This window comes from Coenobita brevimanus, chromosome 101 (assembly GCF_032717465.1).
Source record: "Coenobita brevimanus isolate Jiangsu-jjx chromosome 101, ASM3271746v2, whole genome shotgun sequence".
Lineage (NCBI taxonomy): Eukaryota > Metazoa > Arthropoda > Malacostraca > Decapoda > Coenobitidae > Coenobita > Coenobita brevimanus.
Genome location: NC_137054.1, coordinates 2,746,786 through 2,760,987, shown reverse-complemented (window position 1 = coordinate 2,760,987; position 14,202 = coordinate 2,746,786). Strand labels below are relative to the sequence as shown.

The 14,202-nt window shown below is 43.6% G+C and overlaps 1 protein-coding gene across 1 annotated transcript in view; it reads right to left on the bottom strand.

Annotated features, from left to right (window-relative positions):
- LOC145414888 (zwei Ig domain protein zig-8-like) overlaps positions 1 to 14,202 on the bottom strand; it is a 548,874-nt gene that overhangs the window by 17,941 nt on the left and 516,731 nt on the right. Inside the window, exon 6 of the mRNA XM_080284305.1 lies at positions 13,047 to 13,184. Coding sequence (XP_080140431.1) covers positions 13,047 to 13,184 — 138 coding nt within the window. The remainder of the gene's footprint in view (positions 1 to 13,046; positions 13,185 to 14,202) is intronic.

Below are 14,202 nucleotides of genomic sequence, written 5' to 3'. Positions count from 1 at the left end.
GGGTGTATGCGGGCGAAGGGAGAATAAAGGGTGGGATTCCATTCTAAGGCGCCTGGATCCCATTGAGAGGAGGCCAGACAAAATAACACGAGTGGCCCAAATACCTTATCTCAGACTCTCATTCGGGGGAGGGGGGAGGGGAGGGAGAAACAGGGAGAGAAGGAGGGAGAAACGGGGAGGGACGGAGGGAGGCGAGTCGGGTGAATGGCAGAGACGATTGGAGATAATGAGAGTTTGGGAGGGATAATGACTGAGTAAGAATGTGGTGTGAAACAGGGAAGAGAGAGAGAGAGAGAGAGAGAGATGAGATGGCAAGGACGACTTGAATTAAGAGTGTTGATGGAGTTACGGATAAGTAGGATGAAACGAGGCAGAGAGAAGAGATGGAGGATGGATACAAGGAATAAAGGAGAAATGGATGGCAAAAAGGGAGAGACGTAAAGATGTAGGAGAGACGGTTGGAGATAAGGAAAAAAGCTGGAGGAGTAATATTTGAATAACAACGAAATGTGAAGAAAAGACGGTGAGATGCAGGAAGGAATGAAGGAGAGAGGGAGGGAGAGAGAGGTGGAGGGAGGGAGGGAAAGTGGTTGGATGGGGGAGGGGGAAGATTGCAGATAAGGAGAGAGATTGCGAGGTAATGATTAGTAAGAATGTTGTGTGAAACTGAGGAGACGAGGAAAACAGGGAGAGGAATGGAAGAGAGGGAGGGTGGCAGGGAGGAAGAATACGAGAAAACGGAGAAAGAGGGAGGGAGGAAGGGGGAAGGAAGAAAAAAGAAAGGACGGTGAACTGGAGGAACGATGTTATGTATCCAGGGAAGAGAGTTCGAGGGGTAATGATTAAGAATGAAATGTGAAACAGAGGAGTAGGACAGTGTGGTGGAGGAAAGGAGGGAGGAAGGGAGAGAAGGAGAAAGGGAGTGGGAGAGGCTGGGAGGGACAACTGGAGATACAGGGGAGTGTTGGGGGGTCGTGAGTGAGAATGTGGGTTGAAACAGCAGAGAAGAAAGAATGAAAGCGGCGGGGAAGGAGGGATGGAATGTGGATCTGAGTGACGACTGAAGGAACAGCATTGGAGGTTAATAACAGAGTAAGGACCAGAGAGGAAACATTTGTGAGATAATGACTGACATTTTCCAAAATTTGCTTCTTTGTTTTTCTTCGTGTGTGTGTGTGTGTACCTTGTGTGAAAATAATACATGAAAATAAGTAAGCAGACACAGTCGAATCAAACTCGCCTCGTACAACAACAGCGTTTGGGGTAAAATAGAACACGTGGCTTCAGGAAGATGTTGTTTCGACAGTTTTTTGGCCGATCCGCTCCCGTCTTTGCACACTTTTTAGCTCAAAAATCACTTAAAGTTTTAGAAATTATGATAAAGGTGTCTCGCGGTAAGAGGCCTCTGCACATGCGTTGTAATATCCGGACCTGTCGGCGCATGAGTCAGGTGCAAGGCTATGGCACCGAATGTTGATAAGAAGAACGACAACAACATCATGAAGAAACATTGAGAAAACAGCACATTTTCTCATCAGGAAATGTAATGAAGTGTGAAACAGAGAAAGGAGGAAGGGAACGATGGGGGGGAGGGAGGAAACGGGAAGGATAGAAAATGAAGGGGAAAGACAATAGGAGTACTTTGATAAGGAAAGAGGGAAATAATGAATTAGAATTTGCTACGAAACAGTGAGGAGGAGTGAAAAGGTAGGAAGGATGAGAGACGGGAGGGTAAGACGGAATGAGTGAATGTGGCAGGAAAGACTGACGAGAGGGAATGTGTACAGAGAAAAACAAACAGAAACAGGTCAATTGGTCTTTTCCAGGCTATTTGTTAATGGGCGAATGACCTAAGTATTCTAAGAGTTAAAGACAAGGATAGCAGAGCAGAAATAAGGGAGGAAGAGGAAATGGAATGCAGGAGCAGGAGGAAAGGAAGGATTGAGATAAACAGGAATGAAAGAGATAATGGAAAGCAAGGTAAGAAGAAAGGTAGATTTAGAGATGGAAAGAAGAGGCAGTGAATGAGTAAGGAGGAGGTGTAAAACAGAGAAGAGAAGGATGTGAATCTCAAGGGAAGAGAAAGGAAGAGAGAGGAGGAGGGAAAGAGAGAGAGAGAAGATTGGAGATAATGAACAGAGTTTGAAAGGTAAATGTTTGGGTGAAAACGGAGTGAGAGAGAGAGAAAGAGAGAGAGAGAGAGAGAGAAAGGATGAAAGCATTCCGCAGATAAGAGAGAAGCAACAACTGAGAAAAATAGACTAGAGAGAGAGAGAGAGAGTTGGAAAAAGAGAGGGAAGGGAGGAGGGTTGAAGATAAGGAAAGAAAGAAAGGAAGTTTGAGAGACAGAGAGGTAATTAATGGAGGAAGGGAAGAAGGAAGATGAAGGGTGAGTGAAAGAGTGGAAGAGAGAGGAGAAAGACAGAACGAGGGAGAGGGGAAAAAGGAGGGAGGGAGATAAAGAAGACTAGAGATAAAAAGGGAGCAATGAGAAGGAATTAGTAGTAACTGAGATTAAAATGCGAGAGGGAGGCTTGAAAACAGGAAAGAAGAGGGAAGGAGGAAGGAAAGAAAGGAGGGGAAGAGAAGAAGGGAGGAGAAGAGGGAAGAGGGAGGACGAAAAAGAAGGAATGACGAATGAGGGAAGATGTAGAAGGGAAGAAGAGAGGGCGGAAGGAAGGAAGGTAAGGGGGAAGGAGGAGGGTGATTGTAAGAGAATGGAGAGAGAGAGGGGGGAGAAGGGGATTGGAAGAGAAGGAAGGATGGGAGGAGAGAGGGAGATTAGAAGAAAAGGATGGGAGGGAGGAGAAGGAAAGTGAGGTTAGAGGGGAAGGAAGGAGGAAGCGGAGGAAAAAGGAGGAGGAGATTGGAAACGTAGGAAAGAAGGAGGAAGTGGGTAGGAAGGGTAGAATGTAGGGAGGGAGGGGTGTTGGAGGGGAAGGAAGGGGCGAGAGAGAGAGACAGTTGGAAGAAAAGTAAAAAGGGAGGGAAAGAGGGTGGAGGGGAAGGAAGGACGGAAGGGCAAAGAGGTTGGAAGGAAAGAGAGGAGGGAGGGGGAGGGAGTCTGAAGGGATGAAAAGAGGGAGGGGGTAGGACTGGAAGAGAAAAAAGGAGAGAGAGAGAGGAGTGGAAAGGGTGAAAGGAACGAGGAAGGCAACTGGAAGGGAAGGAAGATAAAAGTTGAGAGAAGGAAGGAAGGAGAGAGGGTGAGGAGGGTTGGAAGGGAAGGATGGGAGGAAGGAAGGAGATGGAAAGAGGGGAAAGAAGGACGAGGGGGGTCATTGTAAGTGAAGATGGGATGGAATAAGGGGTTGGAGAAGAGAAAGGAGAGAGCTAAGAGACTGCCTGGAATGGATGAAGGGGATGAGGGAGGAGGGGAGATGGATGATAAGCAGAGAAGGCAGGGGGTTGGGGTAGCAGTAACTGAATAAAAAGACACTGTAAGTGAGATGGAACGAGCAAGAGTAAGGGAAGAAAGGAGAAGGGAGGGAGGAACACGTTGGGAGGAGCTGGAGGGCAAGAGGGAAGGTTGCAGATAAGAAGAGAGGAAACAAAGGAGGAGAGCTGAAAAAGCAATGATGCAGTTAGAATAGAGAGACATAAGAATGTCAGCATGGAGGGTGGGAGGGAGGAAGATAAAAGGTAGAGGGAAAGGAGGGATCGAAATAAAGCAGATGGAGGTAGATGAAAGGAGAAAGGGAGCGAAATATAGAGAAATATAGTGATAAGAGAGAGAGAGAGAGAGAGAGAGAGAGAGAGAGCACTAAACCCTGTGGTCCTCCTCTCGTCACATTCACCGAGTTTGATGTTTTTTCCGTTTACAAAAATGCTGTTTGCGTCTCGTAAGCCAATTATCGTTCCACCTGAGCATATTTGCCTTTGAAACCGTGGCCCTTTAGCCCCACTTGAATTCCGCAAGGGCAACTCTTATACACTCTCTGAAAGTCAAAATTGGTAGTGTCGACGAATAGGGGGAAAGGTGGGAACGGGGGGAAGTGGGGAATGAATAACAATACGTGTCTTTTATCGGGAACTCTGATACGCTTTGAAAATATAGAATTGATAGTGTTGCCGAATGGGGAAAAGGGAAGGATGAAGAGACGTGAGGACGGAGCGGGAATGGGAGCAAAGGCAGAGCCGGAAAGAAATGGGGACTGGGTAAGAGTGGGAGGAAAGGGAGAGGCTGAGAGAAGAGAGAAATAAGTGAGTATATGTCTTATATTGAAAAATTTTATACCCACAGTCAAGTAGAAAAAAAAAAAGGTAGTGTAGATAGATATTAGGAAAAGTAGATGCTGAAGGAAGTGAAGATTTAATAACTGAAATGTGATGAAAATTCCGAAAACCAAAATTAGTAGTGTTGGTGGGCTGAAGGACAGGGAGGGATCGAGAGAAGTGAGGCATAAGTAGGAATGAGATAGTAGATAGAATTAAGGAGAAAAAAAGGGAAGAAGAAAGGAAAGCAGTGGAGAAGGAAGTGTGATGGAGAGAAGGCTAGAGAAGGAGAGGTATGGACTTTGTTGGAATGTACTGTTAGAAGGATGAAAGGAAGAAAATTGAAAGGAAAATTTAGAGGAGTGGGATGAAGGAATGTTGGAGATATGGAAAGGGAATGGGAAGACTGCTAGAAAAGTGTCTGAATAATACAAAAGTTGCATTAAACGGTGAAAGGGAATAAGGAGAACAATAAAAAACGAAAGGAGACGGAGAAAGGAAGGGGAAGACGAAATCATACAGATAAAAAGATAAGAAAGAACTGAGACACAAGAAGAGGAATATGGAGGGATGAAAGTGACCGAATGAGAGAGAGAGAGAGAGAGAGAGAGAGAGAGAGAGAGAGAGAGAGAGGGGCAAGGAAGAATGGGAGTGATTTAGTGAGTGAATGAGGAAAAGGGAGGGAAGGATGGAAGATACGAGATAAGGAGCGAAAAGGGAAATGAGAGAGAGAACTAATTACTGGATAAGAAGATGGAATGGGAGTGGAAAAGAGGATAGAAGTAGACACGAGGAGAGAGAGAGAGAGAGAGAAGAGAGGAGATCCAATCAACCCACTGATGTATTATATATATGTTTATTGCTATCTCCAGGTCATTTAATTCAGCACGGGGTACAATTTTCGACTGAAGTGGTTATATACACCCTTTATTAATCCCTTCAATGACAGTGATTCCTATAACTTTCTCTGGTGGTGGTCTGATAAAAAATAAAGTAGTTGTGCGAATTCAGATAACATCATTGTATCGTTTTTTTAATAATCTCCCTCTACAGCTTCTCACTTGCTTCATATTTCGCCTCTTCTACTCCTTACTTCCTGCTGCTGCCTAATATTCCATAAGCTAAGGGTGGCTATGAATATTTCTCACCCGATAAGCAATGCCCTTTGATATGCGTCTGGGAGGAGAGTGACGGACATTCCTTTAGAGTGAAGTAAACGCGGTCGAACAAAGGGCATTGGGTGGGAAGATACTGAACGCAGTGCCACTTATGTAATCTGGAGGCTCCACTACTAAGTTAGGTAAGCGTCCCTTCTCCTTCCCCCCTCCCCGTCACCTGAAAGGAGGACGGTGGACTGCGCAAAAATATACCGGTTTCACATGTCAGGTGAATATAGGGCCACAACAACATTATCAGCTGGGCCTGAGAAATAAGGTACGGGTACTTGCCTGTGGTTAGCACTTAGTCACAGATTTCCAATGAGTCAGCTCGTTTGAGTAATGAGGCGGAGTCACGCAGCGCCTGAATGTCAGATCATCTGACACGCCATTCATAAAAATACTACCATGGTTTATGAATAAGAAAAAAATGTTTAAATGCCGCATCTACGTGTATCCGCTGATGATTAATAAGGTTGCCTTAGTACTTGGTCACGTATGACTTACTCTCAGCTGAATAACGGTGTCTGGACTTAGCTGGAATTTGGTACTAAAGAAAACTCATCAAACTCTCAGGTACTGTAACTTACGGAGGTGAATAACACGGACTGGCGTCAGCTGGATTAAATTCTTGAAAATACGCGACAAGGAATGGGTGAGTGCACGAGTGCGCGCGCGCACACACACGGGTGGGGACAGAGTAAAGAAGGCGAATAAGATGAAACCAAGATTAAAACAGGAAAAGCGAATTAGGAGGAAGCAAGAGGGGAGAGTGAGAGAGAGAGAGAGCCACTGATAACCGGAAGGAGAGAGCGAGAAGGAGAAAAAAGAAGCAAGGGAAAGGGAGCAGAGATTGAGGCAATAGAGGAAGTGGTCAGAGGAAGGTAAACACAAAGTTGAAGGAGAAGATGAAGAGAGATTACTGAGGGGAGATTTAGATTAAGAGAGAGACTGGGCGAAAAAGGCGAGTGGGTGAGAGAGAGGGAGACAAAAGGAGTGTGGGTGTAGGGTTAGGAGATAGAAAGAAAATGAGAGAGAGAGAGAGAGAGAGAGAGAGAGAGAGAGAGAGAGAGAGAGAGAGAGAGAGAGAAACCAATATTGATTGAGGTGCCAAAAAGAAAAAAATGCATGTAGAGTATTATTGATGGGTCCCTAGCGTGTTGAGTCCGCCCGCCCTCCTGCAAATTGTTCTTTCTCAAATTCTCACAGTTTTCTGACATACTATCTCTCTGAGGTCATTAATTTTACTTTCACTATTTTTTGTTCCCCTTTTTATTCGCTGTAGAAATCTGTCTTTCTCGCTGTCCTCCATTTTCTCTTTCTCACAACTTCTCTCTTTGGTCATTACTTTTACTTTCACCCATTCTCTCTCTCTCTCTCTCTCTCTCTCTCTCTCTCTCTCTCTCTCTCCTTATCCCCGCCACCCTCTTCCATATTGTCTTCCAACACTCTCACTTTCTCAAAACTGTCTTACATCTTTTCCAGACGGGCCTTACCTTCAACCTCACTTTCATTGTAGATTAACCATTATTCAGACAGGCCTGTTCCTCTGCTGAATAAAATCGCCAGGGGGTAAACAGAATATAAGACGTTAACCCCTTCACAACCACTGGCATATTTGTTTTTATTCTCACTATCTCCAGACGATTATTTTCACGTTGGGATTGACTTACTGAAATTGGGAAGGTGAATAAAGTCTTCTTATACCCCTTCGCTACAAGTGGTCTCCCAAAAGCTGAGCAAAATCACCTGGAGGTAGCAAGAATAAATTTATAAGAAGCCACCTACTTGAACGGGTTAATCAAATCATTCCCTTAGGAACTTTAAAAAAATAATTCTTTGCAACCTACAGTCAACCAGAAAAGTATCGCACACCTGGGGATCGGTGACTGTGAAAATGAGTCATATCCAATATGTGACTGCCGGTATTTATGCGATTTCGAGCCCTAATAATTACAAAGGACGGTAATTGCACTTAAAATTACAGGGTACCTCACATATTGCAATGTTTTGTCCGTGTTCCGGAATGATACGTGCGGTAAAATGGTCGATACTTTTTTTTACTTTTTTGGTTGACTGTACACCCGGGAAAAGTATGATCTTTAGTTCTTTACACTAGGTAAGTGTATCTCAATGAAATGTTGCCGAACCAGTACGGGAAAGTACTCTTGGCCTGAACAGAATGTTGGAAGCCCTGCTAACCACAGGTGTGGATGTTTAGCACTCAGCAGGTTCATCACAAGGATTTGGACATCTTAATGGTGTCTATTACATGTGTTGACGGAATGGCATACAGTTTGAAAACAACCTAATCAAATATGACGTGACAGAGAGCACAGCCACCAAAGCTAGATGTAATTATGCTAATGAATGTCACATAGTCCAGGGGTTCGTAATTGACTTAATTTCGCTTGTTTCAAACACCATGATTTAAAACGGATATCATGACATGACCCCTTGTTTATGACTCAGATTCTGGTATGAATTATGGTATGACCCCTCCTTTATGACGACTGTAGTTTGAATCATGGCATGGCTTCTCCTTTATGACTCGACTGTAGTTTGAATCATGACATGACTTCTTATGACTCGGATTTTGATTTGAATCATGGCATGGCCTCTCCATTATTACTCAATTGTGGTTCGACTCACGGCATCACCCATCCTTTATGACTCGGAATGTGGTTTGAATCATGGCATGGTCCCTCCTTTAGTATTCCAATTTTGGTCTGTTTCATGATATAGCCCCTCTTTTATGACTCAGACTGTGGTTTGAAACACTAGAGAAACATTTAATTCTTTAGAAGTCTTCGTTCGAAATACTACGAACGCGTTCTGGGATATCGGAATGAATCATAATAATTCTTGTTTAACACCCGTTCATAATACACTATAATACTCCACATAACGATGCTCTGCACAAAGAGTTAATAATACTGGCCTCAAACAGTTTTTCAAAGTAGTTCTCGCGCAGCCATGAAGGTAGTGTTTCGTAGGACTACTGCTTAACCATTGTTTATTATTATTATTATTATTATTATTATTATTATTAACTGATGTCAAATATTTTGTGTCGAGTAATCATTTTAATTTGAATTAGTGCTGATAATTATAAATGTCACTGGGTAACTCTGTGTCACACTTATGTATCTTCTTCATTGACACTTGTGTGGGCGTTTCCCATGCAGGCATACCAACCTCGCATAAGTATCAGCTGAGTGAAATTTCTTCTACCTATCTGTCGCTGGTGTAAAGATGGTATTTTGTCCGAGGGTACTTTCATCACTCATACTTATGTTGCATAACTCCCATTCTCGCAGTATTACACTTTCTGCTTTCTCTCTCTCTCTCTCTCTCTCTCTCTCTCTCTCTCTCTCTCTCTCTACCCCCTTTCGTACCTCATCGTGAATATAGTGAACCGTTTCTCTCACGCTTCCTCGACTAAGCTACCTTTATCTAATTTTAATTCTTTGCTTTATTTCTCTCACCTTTCAGGATATTGTGATCGAACTCTCACGTTCACCATTTCATCTCACTTTTTTATCCAATCTCTTCCTTTCATTCTCTAACTGTATTCACACACACACACACACACACACACACACACACACACACACACACACACACACACACACACACACACACACACACAATTTTCTCACTTTCTTGCCTCAACCCTCACTAAATTAACTCTTGCTTCTCTGCCTTCTTTATTGCCTCTTTCGTCTCGTTCTCTCTCTCTCTTTCTCTCTCTCCTGCATCCTGTGAGCTGGCTTTAATTTTCTCACAGTTTTCTCATTCCTCTCCTCCGCAAACTTGTTTTTTCTCACTCTCTCACTTCGTCTTATTTACTGTCCTGTCTAATGTGAGCTAACTTTCATTTTTTTTCACATCTCTCTCATTCACTTCCCTTCAGTACCTCTTCATTTCATATTGCACTGCCTTTTGTTACACTCTCTCTGTCTCTCTCTCTCTCTGTCTGTCTGTCTGTCTGTCTGTCTGTCTCTCTCTCTCTCTCTCTCTCTCTCTCTCTCTCTCTCTCTCTCTCTCCACACGTATTTCTCTCTCTCTCTCTCTCTCTCTCTCTCTCTCTCTCTCTCTCCCCTTCCCACACGTATTCTCTCACCTCACGCCTCTAGTGTTGTAAGCTAACTTTCAACTATTTCTCACTCTCTGCCATCTCGCTCACCACGTCCCCACCCACGTGTTTACTCACTTTCTCCCTTTACCTCTCGTGCGTATTGTGAGCTAACTCTAATTCTCACATTTCTCTCCCTCACTCTCACCAACTTTTCTTCTCTTGTTTCTGGCTTTCCCTCTCTCTAAATTCCTGTGTGCATACTGTAAGTTTGCTCTAATTCTTGTGTCCAATATCCTCTCTCTCTCTCTCTCTCTCTAGTAAGAAAACAGATAATAGGTAGAATAGTGAGAAGGATCAGTCATGTTGGTAGGTATGGTGTTGGATAAGTGTATTGTTAAAGTTATAGTGCTTGTCTTTATTATTACCTCTCTCCTTCTCACTCTTGCCTTTCCTTTACGTCTCCCTCCTTCTTCCTCCCACTTTCTGTTCATCCTCCTCCCTCTCGACACCTCAACTCCCTCCTCGCATCTCCTCTCCCTCCCCTCCCTCTGTCTTTCCCTCCCCTGCCTCTCTCCCCCCCTAATCTTGCCATACTTCACCTCTTCCTCTCCCCTCCCCCTCCTACATCCCTGCGTCTCCCTTCCCAGCCCCCGCTTCACCTAAAAGGTCGTGTTCTTGTTGGCTTGGGACGTTTCGTAACATCTGAACCTCAGCGATTTATTTTGCCTGTTCCATCTAACAATCATCATGTAGGTTAGTGATGCAGATTATGGCTATATTTCTCCTTTGGTATGATGGCATTTCTTTTTCTCTCTCCATTTGATTATATTTGGCTTTGGAGAAACTTTTCCAACTGATGTTGTTGCATATGCCTTTGATAAACCCCTTCAGCAGCAGATGTCATTTCGAAGTTGTATGTACGTATAATAGTAACGTTAGTATAATCAACTCTATATCCTCGGGTCCACTGGGTTAAAAAGACATATATAAATGCTCACGAGGCCATAAGTACTGCTTGTGGTTTGGGGTTACGTGTTCGTGGGTATGGTCCATTTAGACTGAGGTCAGGACTGATGTTCCTTTACACATTTAGTCTGACTGTGTAGGGCGAGATAAAAATTGACAAGGAATGTATTATTTCACTGGTTTACATTCTGGACATTCAGTTTCTTACCGTCACCAACATGTCTGATACTGAGAAACGGCAGCCCTATCAGTTGTCCCCACGAAAAGGGGTATTGTTTAGTACCAGTATTCATGCCACCTACGCGTTCGGACACTGTGTCAGTATATGACCACTTCCAATCTCGGTGTGAACGCATTCTTAAGCAGATTCGTGGTTCGATCCCGGACGTCACAGGAACTTCAAGGACGATGTCAGCCACGCCGACAGTCACGAAAGATAACAATTTAAGGACCTAGTATGGCGTCTAACCTTAACAAGACGAACCATTACTGACGTTATTGAACGGTGTAACACCCGGAATACATAGTGAGAGGTGCTACAAAGGCCCCCACGCCAGTAGAATACGGTATATAGTAGGCACCTTTAGTACCCTCCACTGAACAGTTTCTTATAGTGTTTGCAAAAATATATTTCTTAAGTACAACAGTAGCAGAGAATTGGGTCACTGCCGATTTATTTGCCAAGCTTTCACATCAACACTTATCTTCTGGTGTTCACCTGAAAATAATACCAAAATTCACAAATCGCAGGAAAAGGGCTAAACGCATACCAGTTCATTTAGGGTGCAAGACAACGATATATGCGCAACATCTAAAACTATATCGTAAAAAGAAGTACCATAAAGCCTCCCATGCTAAATATAATACAACTAACGATACACAGCCATGATATCCACCCGAAATATCCACGTATGTTATTCACCTGTAATGCTTACCTGCCCCTAAATGAACTCCCAGACACACCTGAGCCACTCCACCTGCCCCACCAGGCCTGATAGATGACGTAATTAATTCAGTGATGATGTTGATGGTGCTCGTGGTATTACAGGCCTTGTAATTATTTCTTGCTTTCGTGCCCCCTGAATAATTGGGTCATTCCCTTTGAGTGTAATTATTACCGTGTCTGTATGGAGATTATATTGTGGGACTGGGTGCGTGCTAGATAGTAGTGTGTGTGTGTGTGTGTGTGTGTGTGTGTGTGTGTGTGTGTGTGTGTGTGTGTGTGTGTGTGTAATAAGTTGAATAATATAATGTAATCTCCTTTTCTAATATATTGTTTAAACATTACTCATACTGACGGCTTTGTAATCAATACTGCGCTATGTTCTTCATCATAGTCTTCGATATTCTTATGGATGAGGAATGATGATGACGATGATGATGATGATGGTGATGATTTTTAGTACTGCTATTATTATTATTATTATTATTACTAGTAGTAGAAGTAATAGTAGAAGTGGTAGTAGCAGAAGTAGTAATAGTATTAGTCGTTGTAGAAGTTGTTAGTACCAGCAGCAGCAGCAGCAGTAATAACAGTAGTAGCAGTGGTGGTGTTGGTAGAAGTAGCAGTTTCCATCATCCAATCCCTCGGGGCTAGGCTACTCAGTCTGGACATTTATGGCAAGGGTGACCTGGCTCATTCGGCCCAGAGTGGCATTTGGTGAGCAGTAAACCCCAGCCACCCCTCAGTTGGAAATCCTGACGGGCCCCTTCCGACTGAAGCGCATTACCTAGGCTTCTCTTGAGATATAAAAAAAATCTAGCTTGGTGTACGTTAAGTTTCAGTTCAAAGTAGATATTCCGATTCGCGGCTAAAGAGTTAATGTGTATGATAGCGTAGTGTGTCCCTTACGTTTTTGTGTTTCTGTTAGTTTTTGCCATCCTCCGTGCAGTACGGCGGCAATGACCATAGGACTGATTTCTTTGACCCCTTCAATAATAGTACGCATTTTTGCAAATTACTCCTGCAGCCTCCACAGAAATACAAATACCTCTGGAAGATGTCTCGTCTGAGAGAGTTACAAAAGGCTATGTCCAACCCTTCTGGTTTAAACAGCCTTTCCTAAGTCGCGTCCACACCAAAAGCTTGCAGGTGTGGGTGGTTGCAGGCGGGAATTTTGAATCACTGTTACCTATACAAGTGGCCCCACTGGACGCGGGCGGGTGTGGGCAAGAATTTCTATGGGTTACATCTATACATAAATCCCGTCCGCGCCAACAAGCATTTAATGTGGATGCGGCCCAAGATAAACTCCAGACAGTGAAAAAAATATATATATATGTGAGACGTCTCCGGGTTGAAGTAAATATATATACAGTATATAGGTAAAAGTATACTCTCTTTTTGCTGGCGGAGGTAACGAAGAACAGCGACACAATTAGCAAAGCAGTTAGAATAGAAATGACAATGAAAATTAAACTGCACCAATCCGTAAACTGACGGAAAATGCCAGCAGCAAACAAGAACAAAAAGAACGGCACCAAACCCAGCAAACACCAAAACAAAAGCAGACAAAAACATCCCCATCATCAACAGCCACTGCAATAAGCAAAATACACACACACACACACACACACACACACACACACACACACACACACACACACACACTTATATTTACACTCACCGTAAAAGTGTTGGATGAGTAGCAGGAGGAGGCCCGATGAGAGGAAAAGGGTGGTGGTTGTGGTAGCTGTGGTGGTTGTGGCGGTGGAGTGTTCCTCGCCCTCACCCTGGCCGTTGTGCAGGGCTGCGTGCTTCTCTCCTGTTGACAGATAAAGAGGCATATGAATAGATAGATAGTAGATTGACTTGGCTATATACAGTAGATCGTTAAGATGAATTAATAGATGGTTCCGCTGATAGACAAGTGGGTATTATTTTACTTTAATCCCACCCGGTCGCTGGAAAATGTAACTTATCTCTATATGTCGGGTGTATTGAGTACATCATTTTCTTCTCAGTAAACATCCGTCGGAAATAAATACTTTCCGAGATATATGTTATTTTTCTTAATTATTTGAGATGAATGTCGCGCCATATTTGCTGGTGCGGGCACGTTCACTCGGTCTAAGTCGGCTGGACTCGAGTGTACTTGGCTGGTAATTTCGTATATGTGAGCTTTAAAAACAGCCAATCAGGCGTCGCAAAGGAAGAGGGACTTTTGAAACCAGCCAATCACAACAGTCGTAAGTTAAACCAGCCAATCAGCTTGAAGTATTTGTGGGTGACGCAAGTACGCCCGAGATTTGAAAGTCAGTCACAGTCATGGCCTCCGGTGCAGAAGAACGTGTTGTCGATTTCAAAGCTTGTATCGGGAATAAGACGGACTACTGGCAGATTATCAAGGACTATCACAGTAATAACGAAACATCTATTGAACTACTAAGAAAACACGGGGTTTTGCAAAGTGCAGTGCAGTGTAAAGAGTGTGATTTGCCCTGCTAATATCGGGAAGACAGACATCAGTGGTACTGTGGCCGGTGGAAAAAAAAAAAATAAGAAGAAGAGTAAGGGGAAGGTGCAGTGCAAATTCACCGTTTCTGATCTCTAGGTAAGCATTCCCCTAGGATAGGTTAGGTTAGGTTAGGTTAATGTAATGGGGGGTCTGGGGGGCAAAGCCCCCCAGTTAGGAAACACGGCCAGGGCTGGGGGGTCTGGGGGACAAAGCCCCCCAGTTAGGAAACACAAACTCATGGAGCTGAAAATTATATTTTTCCGAAGGATTTTAGTGTTTTTCGTTTGATTTGGATACCAGTTCCAGTCGGAAATCACTCGATTTT